The 20950-nt window shown below is 34.2% G+C and overlaps 1 protein-coding gene across 3 annotated transcripts in view; it reads left to right on the forward strand.

Annotated features, from left to right (window-relative positions):
• MST1 (macrophage stimulating 1) overlaps positions 1-19696 on the forward strand; it is a 442641-nt gene extending 422945 nt beyond the window's left edge. For all 3 annotated transcript variants that reach the window (XM_044077787.1, XM_044077790.1, XM_044077788.1), the window contains exons 17-18: positions 3560-3684; positions 18912-19696. In XM_044077787.1, coding sequence (XP_043933722.1) covers positions 3560-3684; positions 18912-19073 — 287 coding nt within the window. In that variant the 3' untranslated portion in view covers positions 19074-19696. The remainder of the gene's footprint in view (positions 1-3559; positions 3685-18911) is intronic.
• Positions 19697-20950: the final 1254 nt, after the last annotated feature.

The raw sequence follows: 20950 nt of genomic DNA on the forward strand, positions 1-20950 counted from the left end.
TCCTTCATGGCTTGAAAGGCTAGAGACATGTATCACTATAGAGAAGTCATTAGGATACAGAGTAAAGAGAAAGTACTGCCAATGTCTAGATAACCAGTGGTCCTAGGAAAAGTCATCTTTTTTATTTGGGAATCTCTGAAATGTCTAAAGCTGAGTGATGCTTTTGTATAAATATATGTCAAAAGCAACATTATGTTCAATGATGTGTCTGTGGAGAAATGAGTGAAGGGGAATTATGATTTTTTTGGAGCTAAAGTAGATACCTTGGGAAATTAGATCAGCCAGACAGAAGGCTTTCCAAACTACTATATAAATGTGATGGTCAAAAGAAAATCAACAACATGCCTAGATCCCTTTTTACAGTATCTGATTTATGAGGTGTGTCACCTATATGATGTGATGTGGAAATGTTTTATCAAAATGGACTAAACTACATTTTGCACACTTAATTTGAGACCTTTGTCCTTGCATAGATTAACCCATTTTGGAGCAGTTGTGAATCACTAGAAGAATGAATAACAATGCCAAATTTACATTCATCTGCAAACTTCGTTAACTATTGGCTAGAATGTTTGGTTTGAATGTCTAAGAAATAGATGCCAATTAGGAGAATGCCCCACACTGACACATGAGCCTTGTGGTACATCACTGATATTTTTTTTTGTTTTCAAAAGTAGCACCTGTGACTTTAACTACATGACAATCATCTAACTCTCTACCACATGACATATGTATTTATATTCAGATTTACAAGTCTGTCAATAAAGCCTGCATAGGGAATAGTACCATAGGCCTTAGCTAGGTCTAGACACACTGAACATACTGCATAACTTCCATCCATTGCCCACAGCTTTGGTGATTTTTCTGAGAAAGTTATTATATTAAAGGGGTAGAACCTGCCTTTGACAAAGCCAAATTGTAGAATATCTACTGCAGAGGAGTAATTAGGGAAATTTGCATCAAGGTTGTCTCCCTCAAACCACGTTGAGCAGCCAAAAAAAAAAAAAAAAGCAAATAAAAAAAAAATCTGCCTATTTCCTATTAGTATTTCCCTAAGCTGCTTGAATAATATCAGCAAGTGTTGGTACTTTACTTCTGCATTACTGATCACATTGCCCCCACCCCATGTACAGCTTGCCCCCGGCAAGACAACTCCTTTCACCCCACCCTATCTGTGGTTCTGGTCCAGGGTTATGGCATTTTCAATAGCTAGACTAATGAGGATTCAAATAACATATTCTACAGCTTTACTTATGAAGCTAGTGAGGCTAATGGGTCCATGGTTGGACCACCCTTGTGTAGTGGCTCTGTGATGGCTATTTTCTGGGCTTTAGCAATGTAACCAGTAGAGAGGCTTAAATTAAAGAGGCTAAGTAAGGTTCAGATAGGCCATATTTGATATTAATAATTATGCAGCCTGGTATGTTATCATGGACTGTAGATTTGATGTTCTTAGCTTTTGAGAGGGTTGACAGGAGTCAGCAGTATTACTGTGGACTTGTCAAAATATTACTGAGTGTTAGGTATTAACTTCCTGACAGAATCAAAGAAAGATTTGTATTTATTTTTGTTTCATTTGATATTTTTAGTTCATATTAAGCTTTCAGTTTCGTAATGGTACCTTTAAGCATTTTGCTAGTTTGCTTAAATACCCTCTTATGGTTGGCAGAATGAGACCTCTTACAAACATTAATTAATTTCTTTCTCTTATTATACAGTTTGTTTATATGGATATTCCACCATAATTGCATGTTTTTAAATTTCTCATTATATTAGATTTGTATTAGGGACTGCCTTATCAATACCTCTATTTAAGTAGAATTCAGATGCATGATTGGTAGCTTTAGCAATGGGCTACATCAGAGGAAGAAGATTACAGTGTAATTTATTTAGGTCATCAAGTCATTGAAGAAGTTATGCTTTTGAGAATTCCCTTAGCATAGAGTTATTTGCAGGGGGAGTGCCACCAGCTATAAAGGAAAAGGTTACTCTTTTATAGTCTGATTTAACAAGAGAAGATTATATAAATGGATGTGTGAAGAGGTGGCCATTTTTATGAAGAAAAGATAAAAGGTATTTGGGCCTTAGTAAGATGTTTAACTATTTGTACAAGGGAGTTAGCATTTATAATATTAAGGGAGCACTAAGTATGGCAACCATGATCTGTATAGGTCATCCAGTTTAACTGACAGATAATTGAAGTCACCAAAGGAAAAGTATTACTATTAATGGAGATTTAAGATAAGGCATACAAATAGTGCTTATGGTCAAGAGGAGACATGCAGGTTATTTTATAGCTAGCTGTGAAGTGGTAATCTTGTTTAAAGTGATTTGGACATCTAGGGATTCAGATCTGGAGCCCCAAGAAATCAGTCTTGAGGTGATAATTTATTTGACAAATACTGACACTCCCCTGTGATTGCCAGTAGGTCAGAAAACATGATAGACACTTATCCTAAGAATAGAGGGAATGCTTTCATTGCTTTAAAAACATGTATCTGTAACTACACATATATAATTGTGTTCAGGTTGCAGGAGGGTCTCATGTTTCGACATTTTTTGTTAAAATTCCTGGCAATGAGTTTATCCACCTTAATGTACCATGTGGACTCTGTTTATAAAAGGCAGTATGAGGGGTATCAAAAACCTTAACTGGAATTCAGAAGAGGTGGTAGAAGATGTACAGACCATCCCTGGCAAAGCAGGAAGGCCTGTCAGTCATCTCATCCCAAATTAACAAATGCTGGAGCCTTGTAAAATGATACCAGCTACACAGCTAGTTGTTAAGGTTAATTCCCGTTGAATCACAGCATCATACAGGGTGACAGAAATATACCATTTAAGACCAGTGTCTTGCATACATGTACAACAAGGGCAGTCATATCCCCATGCTTGCCCTTCTCAGCATAATGCCTCAAATCACTCCCTCCCATGTGGAACACTACTAGGTCATAATCTTATTTGCCAGGATGGGGGAATCCAACAGCCCTTGTTGCATCCTGAGTCCTATCTTTGGAAATATAATTAACCATCACCCTACTCTTGTCCAGCTTGGTGAGGGTGGTATCCATTTACCTGACAACAGTATCACCTACATTATCACTTGGATGTAGACTCAGTAGGCCTTAAACATTTAAAGTCTGCACCCTTGTGATACTTAACAGGTTTCTTTGCTGGCTATATTTATTCTCTAAATTACAAGAAAGTATTTTTTCTGTATAATATTCTGCATATTTGTATCCCATCAACTTTAAAGGTTTATATCTGTACAAGTATGGTATGCATTGTCTAACTGAGCTTTTTGCTTTATCAGACAAGATCAATTTCAACTTTAATCAATTTCCCAGAAAAAAAAAAAAGTCTTTCAAACATTTCAAGTAAATCAGTTAACATGAGTTGAAGGAATGTTACTAATGATGTTAGATTTATCCATGTTGTTACTAATTTGTCTTATCCTATAAAATGTTTCTTAATGTGTAACATCTTAAAATCCTGTAAGCATCTTAAGATACTAGTGTAACATTATCGATTGCAGTAATAATTTATTTCCTTCTCTCAGGTACTGGTTATGAGAATCAGCTAAAGGTAGCCAAATTGACAGTACTTAGTAACAAGGATTGCAAACGTGTGAAGGAGAATGAGATGTGCACACAGCCGCTTCACGCACCAACAGGTGCATGTGAGGTAAGCAACCCTGTGTAGTTTCTAACCATTTAAATGCAGTAAAGCACTGCAGTCTTTAATTCAAGCCCAGTTATGACTATTCATTCATTTCCTACACAGCCTCTGTTTTAGGTTCATTATACTTGGAGAAACATATTTGCAAGCGTATACTCAACTATGTCTCACTTCCTTTTTTCTTCTTTCCTATTGTGTTATAAAAGTGTGTTTCATTTCCTTCTGTTTTACTTTACACTATGGCACAGTGTTCTACTCCATGTCCGGGATGAGTGTAGGTAGATCAGTGTGGATTCTGTTTTCTGTGTAGAACAGTATTCTAGTCCTTGTTCAGGATCGCTTCAGGTAGATAAGTGTGGGGTCTGTTTACTTTGTGGCACAGTGTTTTGCTTCTTGTGCATGGTGAGTGAAGGTAGATAAGTGTGAATCTGTTTACTTTGTGGCACAGTGTTTTACTTCTTGTGCATGGTGAGTGAAGGTAGATAAGTGTGAATCTGTGTACTTTGTGGCACAGTAGTCTACTTCTTGTCCAAGATTGGTTGAGGAAATAAGTGTGGAGTCTGTTTACTTTGTGGTATATTTTTCTACAAGTTTTCCAGGATGGATACCGAGAGATATTTCTGAAGTCTATTTATGTTATACCATGGAGCTCTAATCTTTGCAAAGGATGGGTACAGGTAGGTAAGTATAGCATTTCTCTACTTTGTGGCACAGTGTTAAACTTTTTAGCCCATGATGGGTGATGGTAGATAACTGTGGAATCTGTTTACTTTGTGGCACAGTGTTAAACTTTTTAGCCCATGATGGATGATGGTAGATAACTGTGTGATCTGTTTACTTTTTGTTGCACAGTGCTCTGCTCCTTGTCCAGGATGTGTGCAGGTAGATATGTATGGAATCTGTGGAAGAAACTGATCATCACTATTCCCTGCTGTCACCTAGTATGAAGGAAGTGGTACATACCTGTAGAACTGATAGCACCAAATAAAGTTCAATGTGGATTATGCATGGTTTTGCCTCACAGTATCATCAATCCACCAACCACTACAACCCTTCAGAGGCACTAATAGCACTTGTTGGTGATGTCAGCAACCTGAGGATACAAAAGTGTACCCAGAAAGCAGGTGGCTCTCCTACTTCCAACCCATGCTGACATTTTAACTTCTGCATCATGCCTGCACGATATTTGAACATATAGTTTTGACATCAATGATCTCTGCTTTAAAACCTTATAAAACAATAATACATATTTTAAAATTGCAGGTGATTTATTTTGTGTATGACCATAATACAGCCATATGTAGCATGTGGTTACTGAACGCATCCTGATATCCCCAGAATGCAAGTAAATATTCTGTATCAGTAAGTCACAGCAGCAGTATAGCTCTGTGAAGAAACATCTGTATGCATGTTGTATGCAGAAGCCTGTTAAAATTGCATTTCACTCTACCAAAATGTAGGATACGTCAGTATTCACTCTGAAATCACATTACTGAATGTTATCTGCATTAACTGTCCAGAAAGGTTACCAAAAAAATAAAGTGATCAGAAAAGATAAAAAAAAAAATAGAAATGCAAATTGTCTTAACAAATATTAGCAATGTTTGTCAGACTGCTCCAAATTTTTCTGATATCTGAAATACACATCACAGAATTTCTAAGACACTGTTTCAGATTAATATTCTAAATTTATCCTTTAAGATTTACCCCTTCTAAAGTTAATAACTAACCTTTTTCTCTTCAGTTCAGTTTTTCTTTCTGGTGTATTGGTGCAGGTGGGCTTTATAAAAGGGAGTATACTTTGGGATTGGAGTGCTGCAGTAAGTTACTGTAAAGTGTTTATTTCTGCATCTGGCTTTAAAATCCACAGTCCCCCATTAGATTTAAGTTTAACACTTGAAAGCAGCTACAGAATCAAACATCTTATTTATGCATTTGTTTATTTAGTTAGTTTAATAATTGAGTAGTACAGATGGGCAAGGCTAGCATATATTAGCCATGCAGTTTATTCAGTATAATGCCAAGCTCACACAATCATTCAATAAAGGTAAAGACGGAAGTGTCTCACAGTAATTTACTGAAAGACTAGTAACAGTAGTGAAAGTCAGTGCAGGTTCAAAGAAAGGAATATTTATTTTATTTATCCTTCACCGACCAGTTAGTCTCACTAAGCTAGTAGAAATCTGACGTGGTATGTATACTGCTAGAAGAAATTTGGCCAGAGCATTGGGGAACTTCTCCTAATCATCTTTGTTTTGAGTGGGACCTATTTTGCAGAAGGACCTCCTGTTTCTGATCCAGGTACAAAGGTGTCCTGGAAAAACAAGGAGGCAGGTGGAGAGAGGAGATAATGCAGTGGTGAGAGAAATGGAGGAGAAAGCAAATATCGAGACTGGAGAATGTGTGCAGGATTCTGAGATGTTTCAAAGAAATTTGTTGATGGAAATGAGTCAGGAAATTATGGATCTATAATTACAACCCTCCATTCAGAAGGGTTGTGGGATGATTTACTTAAAGAAATGGTGGCGCAGAGTGAGCCATAAAATGTTTCTAGTGGACATTGTAGAGAAAATATGAAATGAGGATGCAGAGACAATCCTGATGAGCAGTGGTGAGACAGAAAAGAAAACATACGCAGAGAAAATACAAGAATGCAAAAGGGATTAGCAGAAAAAGAGGCAGAAGAAAATTAATTAATGATGTATGTGGTAAGAGTTCAAAGTAAAGAAGACAAAAAAATGGACAGGTATGAAGTGCAGGACAATTTAATAGCTCATTTGGGGGCAAAAGTACATGAGGTAAGAGCATTTATTCTTATTAACAAAGAGACATTTTGTGACATTATATCTGAGACTGTTATTTCAATGGAAAGTTTTCTTGGAGAATATGAAAAAAGAAAGACTGTAACCCATGGAATCTTTATGTGATAAAAGCATTTAACAGGGAAACAAAAAAAAAATCATCTACAACTTTGAACAGAGGTGGAAAGAGAGACTTTGAAAGGACATTTGAAAACTTTATATAATAAAGAAGTACTGGACACTGCAAATGTTTATGACAAAAGAGGTTTATGAACTGGTGGATGGAACTGTAATATTGTGTTAAAAATAGAAAGAGAAAAAATATACATATGCAAAGCATGAAAAATGTGGAGAGAAATAGGGTTGTTGTAAAATAATGGAGACAACCCAAAACAGTTTTTTTGGTGGAAAAATAAGGATATTTAGTAACTATGACAAAAGAAAATGTTATATTTTTGCGAAAATGGGACATGATGCAAAAAATATAAATTGAAATGTTATCGATGTAACAAATCTGGACATTTGTGGATTGATTGCAAAATTTAAAATAAGAGTAAAAAAGAAAGAGAATACACTTTTGAAATAGTAGAAATAGAAGAAAAATTATATAAAAAAGGATATAGAAGATAGACTGGAGAAATAAATAATGTTAGGCAAAGAGAAAATAGAACACACTTAGGACATGACAAATGCCTGTAAAGTAAAGAGAATACATACTAAAAGAGCACTGCTTTGTTATATAACACATAGATTACAGGGAATTATAGCATTTTTCTATCAGAAAACCTTCAGTCTACAGAAAAAAAAAATTATTTTTTTCAAAAGAGAAGGTAAAAAAAGAGGCAAGGGGCAGGTGAAAAGGAAGAAATCAAAATTGAATGTGGAAGGATTGAAGAAAAAAGAAGAGAAAGACAGATGTTGATTACATGGCTCAAGCTGTGGATATACAAAGCCAGCTGGATGAGAATTGTATGCTTGCAAATGTAATGCTCAGTGAAAACAGTGGGATTAATAAGACTAATGGGGATGAAGATATTTCCTTTGTAACAATAGATAGAGCAGATATTATTGTATGAGAAGTTGAAGATTCTTCAGATCTCGTCAGAAAATATACTCTTGTAATTGGAAATTCAATTATTACAGGAATTGATACTTACATTTGCAGAGAAGATAATGAACATCGAATAGTGTTAGGTTTGCCAGGAGCAAAAACTGAAGATGTGAAACACATTTTTATTTATTTGTTTCTGTCTTTATTTACTTATGCAGTTATTTATTTGTTTATTGACATTTGGTGACTGGGAAAGTCTGACTGGGTCTGACACCCATTTTCAGAGGAGGCCCGGGGAGAAAAGCTCCAGTACAGATACATACATAAAACAATATACAATTGTAGGCAGACAATACATACATTTCTAGAACAAAGTACATAATTAATAGATTTAACAGTTATATCTAAGCATACATACATTTTTAGACATAATACAATTTATCATGAGGCTAGATGATAGATTATAATAGATTATAAGCAGTTCAGTCCAGAATTTTTGTTGGTGTTGTGCAGTACTTTCAAAGATGGTTATGTTATAAAACAACATAATATAGTAGTTTTGCTACGTGTGTATGAGGGTACAAAATCAGTACGGGTAGGACATAGGGAAGACAGTATGAATGTATAAAGAAAGTAGTATAGTGAGGGGATAATAGAGTGAGCTGAAGACACAATGGGGAGGTTAATGTAAATAGATATTGCGTGAGGTATAGGAAAATTTTAAGGAGAGCTTTTAGGTAGTGGGGGTTAACATGACAGATATTAAATGAGGTGTGTGAACATATTGTGATGAGATATATAGTTAAGAAGAATAAAGGCAACAGTAGATAAGATGAGAAAATTTATGGAAGAAGTTTAGGAGAGCAGGAAAGTGGGAATTTTAAGACAGAATTAAAAACAACTTTCCAAGTGATATGATAAGAAAAAGTTAGTGTTGAGGGGTAGAGAAAATATAACAGGGGAGAGAGAGAAGTTAAGAGATGGAGATTAAGTGTGGTAGTCTTTAATTAAGGATCAAGGGCAGGTATGAGTGTTGAGAAAGTGTTTTTTTAATGTACGTTTGTAAGTGTTGAAAGACTCTAAGGTGCTGACATTTGGAGGTAGGCCATTCCATAATTTTGCAATGACATAAGAGTAGAGGCCATGTCCGGCTCTTTTATTGGGTTTGTATGCATTATTACTTGTGTCAGGCACCATTTTTAAAACTACAATCCACTCTGCTACAGGCCCCATGAGGAGCTCAGTGTCTCTCCAGTGATGAAAGCAACTAATTGTATCTGATGACGTCTCTTCAACTTATTTAAAAAGGAGACAAAAGCACTTATACATCTGGATATTCTACAGTTTTAACCTTGGATTACAATAAAATTTTGGTGTGTTCATATAAACATTTGCTTGCTCCATTCTACTTTGTGATTGACTAGTGATTTCTGTTTGTTCACCTTTTTCGTGGTGTGGTTTGTATACATTTAACAGCTGTTTATTTATGGAACGGAAATTTTGAGATTGGATATAGGACTATAAGATGGGTTTTAAGGCAGGACAGCTGTCTGGTTTATATTTTATTTTATGAGCTAGTGATAGTTATACAACGTTAAGGTAATGGGGAAATTCTAGCCAGTTTATTTTAAGGGCATAACAGTGGTGTGTGTGGTAAGTTATGTCAGTTGCAAATTTAACTATTTTATGATAGCATGATTGAAGCTTGTTCTTCAGTGACATGTGGAGGTTGGTGAAAATGGGAGCACAATACAGGAGGGAAGGGATCAAATGGGTATTAGCAAGTGTTTTTTTTTTTTTTTGGTGGAATCATCCATGAGCCGTTTGTGTCTATAAAGTTTACCAAGCTTGAAATTTGTTTTTTTAAATTGTACTAAGTATATGTTGTTAAAAGATAAGTTTATTGTCTATGGTGATACCCAGTATCTTTGCATAAGTTTCAGTTTCAATTTCAGTTTTATTTTGAAATATGTTTTGAAGTCCTATGCTAATGGTTTGTTGAAAAACATAATAGCTTAGTTTTTTTAAGATTAAGTAGTAATTGTGCTTCATTTAATCAGGTTTCAATTGTGGTAAAGGCATCTTGTGTCATTTTTAGGCGGCTTTAAATGCCTTAATGTAAGGAAATACAGATCTGTTTTTATTCATGTTGACACAAATTACCTCTTCCACAAGGACTCTGTGACTGTTAATAGGGATCTTACAACCCACTTAGATAGTATAGCTTGTACTGGTGTTTCACAAATCACATATAGAAAGGATAGTCAGGTCACCATGAATGAAAAGATTTTTTGGGTAAATACCTACATGGAAAAAATGTCCTATTTTAAAAAATGGAAATGCATAGCGCATCTAAGCCTAGTTTTGGGCACACATGTGCTCAGACAGGATGGCGTGCATTTGTCTTAATTAGAGAAGAGAATTTTTGCAGCAGGTATTTTGCAATATTTGACAAATACTAGGCAGGATTTTTGCCAGGTCGAAAATTTAACAGTTCACAGATAGCAATATCTGAGGCATCTCTGATAGTTGTTAATGCATTAATTATAAAGTCTTTTTATTGAACAATTTGCTATGTTTACACAAGATTGATGTTGTTATTGCTTGTGAAACATGGTTAAAGAACAATGACTGGAAACTAGTTCTGTCAGGGTATAAATGCTTTTACTGTAACAGACATTGTAACAAAAAACAGGTGAAGGTATTACGATAGGGATTAAAGATAGTTATGAGACCAATGATTATTACATGTTCAGTAATAATACCAATATTAAAGATTATGTAACTGTGACAATAAAGACAACCCTGGAACATATAACAATTGTTGAAGTGTATAGATCACCAAAGTAAAGTGCTGATGATCTAGAGGAAGTCATACATTTCTTGCATGAAACACAGGAGGAAAGAATAATATTAGCTGGAGACTTAAATTTACCAGAAACAGACTAGAGTAATATTGATTCAACAACATTAGTAAGGAAATTATTCACAACATATATTCAGGAACAACAATTGTTTCAGATTGTAAAAAAAAACTAACAAGGGACGGAACATACTAGTCTTTGTTTGTGTTCCTAAGGAACTGTCACTCCAAGTCAAGTTTTACCACCATTGATGTGCAGTGATCATGGACTTATAAAGGTTAATTTGTTGCTAGATAATTCTGCCAAACTGAAATGTAAACCAATGCACAGAAGATTAATTACAGATTACATAAAAGCAAAATAGTCACTGTGTAAAACTAACTGGAGTGATGTGTTCAGTGGAAAAACTGCAGATGGAATGTGGAAAGTGTTGAAAGAGAAATTATTTGACTGCAAAAAATTAAAAAAAAAATGTTTAACATCAGGATATAGGCATACAACATCTGGGGGATATATTTCCATAAGAACAAGATGCCTGATTAAGGCGAGAGACAAAAAATATAAGAAAAGGAAGAGAGATCGAACTACAACTTTGAAAACTGAAATAAACAAGCTGGACAAACAAATTAAGCATAGTGTGAGACAAGATCAAGAAAAAGGTTGAAGAAAATTTATATAAAGATATCGAGCATAATAGGAAACCTTTTTACAAATACATAAAATGTAGAAGGAGTAAAGGCATACACATTGATAAACTGTGTGTAGATTGTAAAATTTATTCTCAGACACAACAGATTATAGATATATTTACAAAATCTTATACAAAACAGTTTGGCTCCACAAAGGGGGTGATAAGTTGTCATAGTGACATCCAGGTAACCTCAGATACTGGAATCAGATTGTATTGAAAAAGAACTGTGCAAACTGGATCCAAACAAAGTATAGGGCGGAATTATTAAAAATGACCTGAGAACACTTCCGCAACAACTCACAGTACCATTCTATCTATTATTTACTAGGTCTTATAAATATGGGGAGATTCCTCTAGCTTGGAGACATGCACTTATTAACCCTGTCTTCAAGAGAAAGGGGAGTAAGACAAACCCAGAGTCATATAGACCCTTAAGTCTACGTTCATGTTATGGAAAATAATGGAGAAGGTAACATTGGATAAGTTGTTGTCAGAATTGGATAGGCTGGGACTTGAAACCATGTATCAGCATGCATATGTTGAAAATAAATATATTAGCACTTGTAACATGATGTTCTATAACAATATATTAACAGCTATGAATGAAAAATTTGCTGTGATATAATTTATAGAGATTTAACTTCAGCATTTGACAGGGTCAAACACAAAACACTGATCAATAAATTAGAACAACTAGGTACCAATGTACTGATGTAATGATAAGATGAACAGCTGCATGGCTTACAAATAGGACATGGCAAGTATCATACAGTAATTGGACAGGTGAAATGCTTGATTACAGTCAGGGTGTCCCACAGGGCTCTGTCCTAGACCCTTACTTGTTTAGATTGTATCTTTCAGACCTAACTTTTTCATCTGAGGTGTTCTACAGTCTATATGCAGATGGCCTGAAATTGGGTAAACTGATTATATGTGTTCCAGATAAGGCATTAATGTCCATGCTTGAGATATTTTTATGTATGCACAGTTCTGAAACAAGCGATGAAGAAGGCATAAATTAGGAGGTAGTAAAAAAAAAAAAAAAAGAATTCTACTGGTAAAAGACCAAAAAAGAAAATTTAAAGGGATAAGTACAAAAGAAAAAAATGAAACGGATGAAAAAGAATATATACAGCTAATGACTAGAGATTGGTATAATGATTAAGGTGTTTGACTCACAGACCGAAAGTACAGTGTTTGATTCTCACTTTTTTTTGGGGGGGGGGGCTGGCTAGGCAAAGAATGGTTTATTAAGACAGTTAGCTTAGTCATTACCTATGAAGTTATGAAACCATGAATCTATGGAAAAGAGAAATTAAAATTTTAGAGTGCTTTCCATAAATATGAATATTATTAAGAATATAGTAAGGAGAACAGGGATTCTAGAGTGGTGTAATATATATGATGTAGATGTAATTATATTAGAAAACACAAGATTTTTAATAAATGAAGAAAGATTACAAATAGAGAAACTATGGGAAGGAAAGATAATCTGGAATTTGGGAAATAATACTTTAACTGCAATTTAAGAGGCACATGTAGAAAGAAAGGAAATGATATAAGAAAACTGTTAGAAGTTATAAAATGTGGTAAGTTAAAACTTTGAGATAAAAATTTGCAGACTTACAAAAGAGGTACACATTGAACTGAAATAGATTATTTTATATTATCTGAAGGTTTACTTATAAGAGAAGGGGAGGTAGTTGAAATATGATTTTCTGATCATCTTGCAATAAGGCTGGAGATACAGGAAATCAAGGTATGTATAAAAATAGACAAAGGAATAAAAAGGATGGATGAGAAAGCATTGCTTATGAAGTAGGAAAGAGACTAGTGATACAGTTATGGAAAGATCATATTATTATGAGAACATTTTATAAAAACTGGTCTGGATGGCGGGTGATATTTAAGGAAAAATATAAAAAATGTTTATACAGTGACGATACAATGTGAAAAAAGTAGAGAAAGATATAAAAGAACATATAACAATGCATTGGAAGATTTAGAACATAATGGCAGAAAGTACTTTGACAAAGAAAAATAATTACATGAAATAAAATCAAGAAAAAATACAAGAATTGTTATATAAGCAAATATATTATTTACAAAGAAAAAGAGAAGACGTATTGACTTACTTAAGCAGATAAGTAAAGAAAGATGGTAGTGAAATGAAAGAAATAAAAAATATAAGAGGAGAAATAGAAAGAACTCAGGAAAAGAGTATGAATAGTGTAGTACAATATGTACAATAAATGTTTAAAGAAAAATGAAGGTAGTGAAAAAAACATGGAAAATAAAAACATTAACAGAAAAAGATAATAAAGAGTTAGAAAGGAGATTTCTTTAAATGAGCTAGATAAAGTATTAGAACAAGTAAATACAGATTTGGCTACAGGACCATATGGAATAGAGTATGGAATGTATAAAAATGTAAGGAGTTGGCAATAAAAATTTTAAAGATGTTAAATGAAAGGTTATATGAAGGTTTTATGTATAAAGAATTATGTAGTGGAATACTTAAATTCATATGGAAGAAGGAAGATGGAAGACAAATTAGAAACCAATACTGTTGAATAATAATGGGTTGGGAGGGTGGCCTAATGGTTAAGGTGTTTGCCTTACAAACACAAGGTGCAGGGTTTGAGTCTCACAAAGGGATAATTGGCTAAGCTTAAAATGGTTTGAAAGGGCAGTTGGCTTAGTACTAATCTATGAACCTATAATGGTTATAAGCTCTTTATGAAAATAATATGAAATATGAAAGAGATTTTAAACTAAAATGGAAAATAGTATAGAAGACGGTACATAAAGTATAAAGGGGAAGCGATGTCAAGAATTATTGACAGAGAAATTGTGGATGATATTATGAATAGAAAAGATGTGAAAACCATGAAAGGAGTCCTTAATAAGGCATTTGATATAATTGCACATGAAATCATATGGGTAATAATGAAAGAATATAATATAAGTGAGAGTGTTAGCAAAATTATGTATGCCACCATATAGTAATAATAAAGTAAAAATACTTGTAAATGGCTGGTTAAGCTAGAGGTACATATGAAGAGTGATGTAAGACAGGGATGTCCAATGGGTTGTATGCTCTTTGCATTAGTTATGAATATGATAGCATGTGAAATAAATAACAAAATGAAGGATGCAGAGTATATAACACCTGAAGAGTTAAGAATTCCATTTCTGTCAACATATGCAGATGACATTATAATAACTGCAAACAAAACTTAGATAAAAGAAATAATAATTTGCAAGTATGCATGTCTAGAGTTGATAAGGATGGATTTAAATAAAGAGATAAGTAAATGTTTAGGTGATGTAGTAAAAATGAGGGTATATATTTTACAATGAATAACATTTATGTGTTAGGTACAAAATTTGGGAATAAAAATGTAAGTAGAATTCAATGAAAAAAAAAACAACAGGAAATAAAACAAACATGTCTTTTCTGGAAAATATATAAATTAAAATTCAGAAAAAAGTCTTATTTGATAAATTCAGTACTGATAGGAAAAATAGCATACTTAGCAAGAGTATTTATGTTGCCAACAGTATTTTGAAAAGGAATTATTACAGATATGTTTTCATTTATATTGGGTTCTAGATTAAACCCAGAAAAAGAGGAGTTTTGTATGTAAATAAAGAGGAAGGTGGTTTAGGGTTAATTAACCCAGTGGTATATACTGCTTCATTACATTTATACAAAGTGTTAAAGCTGATAAATGAAAAAGATGAGAGATTAGTAGTAAATTGTATAAATATAAGTCTGATGAATTTTGGAGTATGGTAAAAAGTGTATAAATGAAGAAATAGTGTTACCAAGAAAAATATTTGGTGGAAAAGAAAAACAGATGATATAGAAAAAGATGGAAAAGGTATGGTATAAGAATGTAATAATAAAATATTACTATGTAAAACCATGTGAAAATCTAGCATATGAAAAAATAAATTAAAGCTGTAAAAATAAGAAGCAAATGCTGTAATCAGAAAGTAGAATGTCACAATTTTTTATGGAGATTGGTAATTAGATAAATTGCCAGTAAAAGGAAATAAGCCATATAAAAGGAAAGATGATAGAATATGTTTGCATTGTCAAGAAAAAGAAGAAGAAATTATGGACAGGGCTACCAGCCTCAGAAACATATACACACAGAGAGCTACCAGCCTCAGAAACACAAACCAGAGAATGCTAACAGCCTTAGACATACAAAACAGTGTGCTACCTGCCTCAGGTACACATACAGAGAGTGCTTCCAGCCTTAGACATATACAGAGAGAGCTACCAGCCTCAGGAGCAGATGCATAGAGAGCTAACAACCTTTGACATACAAACACAGAGAGTAACAAGCCTCAGGCATACGTACAGAGAGTGTTACTAGCCTCAGGCACACACACACACACACACACACACACACACACACACACACACACACACACACACACACACACACACACACACACACACACACAGCTACCAGCCTCAGACATACTTATACAGAGAGCACTACCAGACAAAGACACACATACAGACAGAACTTACTAGAAAATGGAAATCAAAGTCTAAACCAACTATACTTGAAGTAATGATTACTGTAATAGAGATAAAAGAACAAGAAGTAGAATCTTTAAAAAAGTAGGAGTAAATTATAAAAAAAAAATGGAAATTGTGGGAACAATACATGCAGAAAAATGTTTTTGAGGAGGATAGAGGTTTAAGTGAAGGCCAGACATGAACAATTTATATAACATTGCTTTGACTGCATGGTATAGAACAATGTATGTGAAATACAATGTTTGCAAATATTAACTTGTTAATATGGTTTGATTACTTTTATATAAAAGTTAAGTTTGCCTATGTCAGAAGTGATAATTCAATAAAGTTTTTTTTTTTAAAGAAGAACAAACTATGGAACATGTGAAATGTAAAAGAGTAAAAAAGTTATGGGGAAAACTATGTAAGACAGATTTGTGGTTTTCATTGATATAGGTGTTAAGCATTTTTGACTGTCCTTGCTAGCGTTGCTGACTTTGATGTGCAATGGGCATGCTGTGGGTTTTATGATCTTGAACAAAATGTGAATTAGATGGACACAACTGCAACTGCATTTTTTCATGTATGTGAAAAACATTTGCTGACATACACAGATGTGCAGCTTAACACTATATGGAGGTATAGTTTGCCTTTATTAAGAGAACTTCAACTTGTTGTTTACTTGGGTGGCACAGTGAGCAGAACTGTAATTTCATACTTTGGTTCACAGCTGAGTTATATTTTTTGTGGGGGTTGCATATTCTTTCTTTGCTCCCATGAATTTTATCTGGGTATCTTGGTTTCTTCCCACATCCTAAAGACAAGTGGCAAGTGAATTATTGACTCTAAATTCTCCATAGATATGTGTGTACAGTGTGTGGGTGATGTGAAAGGAAGGCCTGGGAATCTATCACTACTCCCTAATTGCCTAGAAAACTCCTTTCATGGTGACGGCTCTTCATGGGGTCATTATAAGAGTCAGATGTGACTCAAGAACATTGGATGAATGGAAACTTGAAATAACTAGTACTGGAAGCTGGACGGTTGGTATTAAAACAGCAGTGCAATTTCCATTCCAATCTGACAGACTATGTAAGCTGCCAATAATGTAGAGCCATTGCATCTGTTTCCCCATGATGCAGTGACATTGGATGATTTTCCACTGTATGGGTGTATTGTGGTAGGTGAAGCTTTCGACAAAAAAATCATTTTGAGTTCACAGAAATGTTCTTTAGGACAAGCCAATTCACAGTTTTGGGAATCACTATGTCAGTCTTCAAACAAAAAGACATCCTGTATTCTTAATGTCCCTCATCACTGCAGTAGATTCCTAGAGATGACTCTCATCGCTGCTGTGGGAGCCACATATGCATTCTGCCACCAATCTTGTGGGAGTCATGTATAAGATACCACCCTGTATGGTGCTCTTTGTGGTAAGTCTTGCTGGTTCAAAACAACTTTGTTTAATCTAGTTACAGTATGATCTGTTAGAAAAACAACTGACAGAACAGGAGTTAAAAAGAGACAAACTTCTGCGATTCAGTAAAACTGGCGCTAAATCACTTTTAAAAACAGTTATTTTTCAGATACTTTTGCTTTTTTCTTTTCTATATTTTAAACTATAACAGATTCAACTCCTTTCAGCCTGTTTAGGTCATCTATCCACTATAGCAGTTGTCCTTCCCTATATATCAAATAGCTCAATTGCATGGAGTGTTTTGTGAAAGCACCATAGATCACTGTATGGCAATATAGTGAGTTTCACTGATTATGTGTATTTTGTAGAAAGCCATTATATTAGAAGTTCTAATGTTTGATGGGCTACAGTTTCAATTTGGCTTAGTAAGTAATTGCAATTTTCCCAAAATGTAGCAACTGTGAAGATTATTATTATTATTATTATTATTATTATTATTAGCTGGGATGCATGAAGGTCTCCCCCTGTACTAAATGTGCTGGGGACTTTTTTGTGTGTGTGTGTGTGTGTGTGTGTGTGTGTGTGTGTGTGTGTGTGTGTGTGTGTGTGTGTGTGTGCAGTCTATAAATGTATAGGTAGTTACTAGGCATACAGTCTAGGACACCACCAAGAAGCCTAATTCAATTTTCTAACTGTCCCAGAGCACTGCCTGGTCAAATGACTTGCTCAATGTCACAGAATGGCAAAAGGAGGCTAAAATAATCAAACACTGGATCACAGGAAGTGGTTAAGTGTCCTGATCCTCTGTGCTAACTACCAGACACATGGCTACACAGGCAGTTTGAGACTTGAACTCTCAGCCTTCTGTAATTTCAACATCAGTGTCAAATGCCTTGCTTGCTGAGATAATTACACAAGTATAAATTGTTTAAACAAATGAAACATGACACTCAGAATTCAGGCAGAAAGTTTATTCTTAAACCTTAATAAACTTTTTCACTCACATAAAAATTTCATATGGCTTATTGTGGTTTGAAGTTTATGTACTGTGGGTGTGAAGCAAGCTATGTGTTTATGAGCTATGTACTGTATGGTTGTACTTAAGTGTTTATAGTGTTTTGGCCTGTAGAGGTAGCATATTGTGTCTGTGTGAGTGTTTCTGTAGCATATGAGGATTTTAGATGCTTGCATCATAAGCATTTAAAAGGACCGACCAATTATATTCACTGATATTGCCAAAATTGAATGTGTTGCAATTCATAAAACATAAGACTGTGTTTATATGTAGACGAGCTGATGTCTGATGTAACTGAGCAGTGATTTAACCTCTTAAAAATAAATATCAGGTAGCATCAATAATGTTCTAATCTAATTTACTGGTGAAATACACTCATATTGCTTGCTAGAGGTTAAACTTCTCTACATAGGCAGATGGTTAGCTAACTTTGAAATACAGTGCCAGTTTAAATAGGTTTTGCAACATGCCAATATGTTTTATTGGATCGTTTGTTGACTACTTTGTAAACAAGAGACCAAGCAAATACACAAAAGCATAGAAGTTATGACTAATAGATCAAACTACATACAGAAGCACCACTCTGTAAAACAATATTTTTTACCAGAAATATAGTATTTAGTATTTCTGTATACTGTAGTACAGCAAATGTTGTATGTTGTGAGTTGCAGAACTACAGTGAGTGACATCACATGATGGAAACCCAACTGATAAAGCTAGGCTCTGCAATTTGTTCACAATACCCTTTTCACACTTTTTTAAACATTGTTCCCTATTTGATGTTTTCCTGTAGTCTTGATGCTGTAATTCCTTCTCATCTTCTGTTCATCTTTATTTTTGTCCATTTTCAGGGAGATTATGGTGGTCCTCTTGCATGTTTTACTCATGACTGTTGGGTGCTGGAAGGTGTCATCATCCCATCCAGAGGCTGTGGCAAAGCAAACCAACCTGGCATGTACATTCGTGTCTCCATGTATGTCGATTGGATCCAGAAAGTAATGAAGATGAATTAAATATGATTCCTATTCACAGTATGTTTTAAAGGACTACAGTGTTTATCAGGCAATGCTGTACACCCCACCCACTAAGGATTTTTAAAGTTACATAATCCTTAACTCCTAACAGCCTGTGATGTATTTTGTTATCTCTCACAAGTTCTGACTTCATGGGTGCAGTTATGGAAACTTGTAACACTGTTTGATTTTAACAGCATTTTATACACACACTTTCCTTTTATACTAGGTTAAAGTGTTTCTAATGTTCTTTGGGCTGACTTGTAGGTACAACAAATTGTTACATAACCAAAAGAGTCCTTGATTTTGACACATTATGAAAGAGTCTTTGATTCTGAGCTATGCCTCACATATTGATTGGATTACATAAAAGAGCTATACAGCACAGCGGGAAAAGTTATTTTTCTATGTGAGAAGGTTATATCTTCTCACCGTATAAGCCACTGCCTCCCTTAGAAATGTAAGTGAAAACACCACAGACGGAAGCAACACATTTGGCTCATTACAGCATGGATGGGACTTGTGATAAAGTAGCAAATGTATGAAGTTTCTCTGGTCTAGTTGGTATTTAGACAGAGTTTCATTTGAAGTGTTAAGTAAACTGTAAACAGTCAGGTGTGTAACACTGTTTGGTATTGGATGGTCCGCTACTCTTTTTTTTTTTTTTTGCTGCTTGAAATGTAAAAAGAGAATTTACACACACACACACACACACACACACACACACACACACACACACACACACACACATATATATATATATATATATAAAAACATACACACACAAAGACACACATATATATAAACACACACACACACACACACACACACACACATATATATATATATATATATATATATATATATATATATATATATATATATATATATAATTCTTTAAAACCAGGATCCACTGTTTGGTTTCTTTCAGTTTTGATTAATTCTCTGGATGGAATATTCATTCTTATATTGTATGTAATATAAATGATATAATGTATCATATTTTATATGGTGACACAACTATTTTTGGTAAATATTAACTTGGTATTGTAGGATCACCGCAGTACTGCTGACAGCCTGTGTTAAAACATCCGGAGCTAATGAAGATGAGTATATAAAGTAAAACAAAATTTCCAGACGTGCAATTCAAAATTTATAACAGGTTGATGAAAGTAATTAAAATAACTAAGTACTATTCAGAAACTGAGGTAACATTCCTCTATGCACAATACCAACTTTGTTATTTTAATGTCTAGGTGTAAACAATGTCTAAAAGTCACAAATGCATTTCTCAGTTTTATGCATATGTTTTACTGATTTATACTATGAATTTGTTTTTCTTAATGGGTTTTAACAACAACAACAGGCAATTTTCTGAAGACTGAGAAGCTACCAGCAATGATGTTATACAGAATGCGGTTATGTCTAGTCTGTAAAAAAGTAACTTCGGCTATACCAATGTATTTTTATATGTATGCTATATCTTGTTGGAAAATATTTTTAAAAGAACTATTAAAATGTAGTGCAAGATTATTACTACTATGAAAACTCTAAAGATCAAGGAAATGGTTAATGTGAATATGAAATAAAATTACCGTAAAGTGCATTGGTCACATTCTGGATCAAGTGTAACAAACCTTTGGAATTGGATATAACCTCTTTACCATATACAATGCCGAAATATACAGTTTTCGATGCAAAAGGTGTGTTGTTTTTGCATTTTATTTTGTTGATAAGGATGGACCCCCGACTTTTTTTCTCTATGAGTTGAAAATCCCTATCATGAAATACTGATCCCACAATGCCTTGCTACCTAAATTACTATATGGTCTACTGGATTCCATGTTAAAGCACTAGTGTTAGTCTCTTACTTCATA

The sequence above is a fragment of the Protopterus annectens genome, chromosome 7.part0 (genome assembly GCF_019279795.1).
Source record: "Protopterus annectens isolate FY-2018-M chromosome 7.part0, PAN1.0, whole genome shotgun sequence".
Lineage (NCBI taxonomy): Eukaryota > Metazoa > Chordata > Ceratodontiformes > Protopteridae > Protopterus > Protopterus annectens.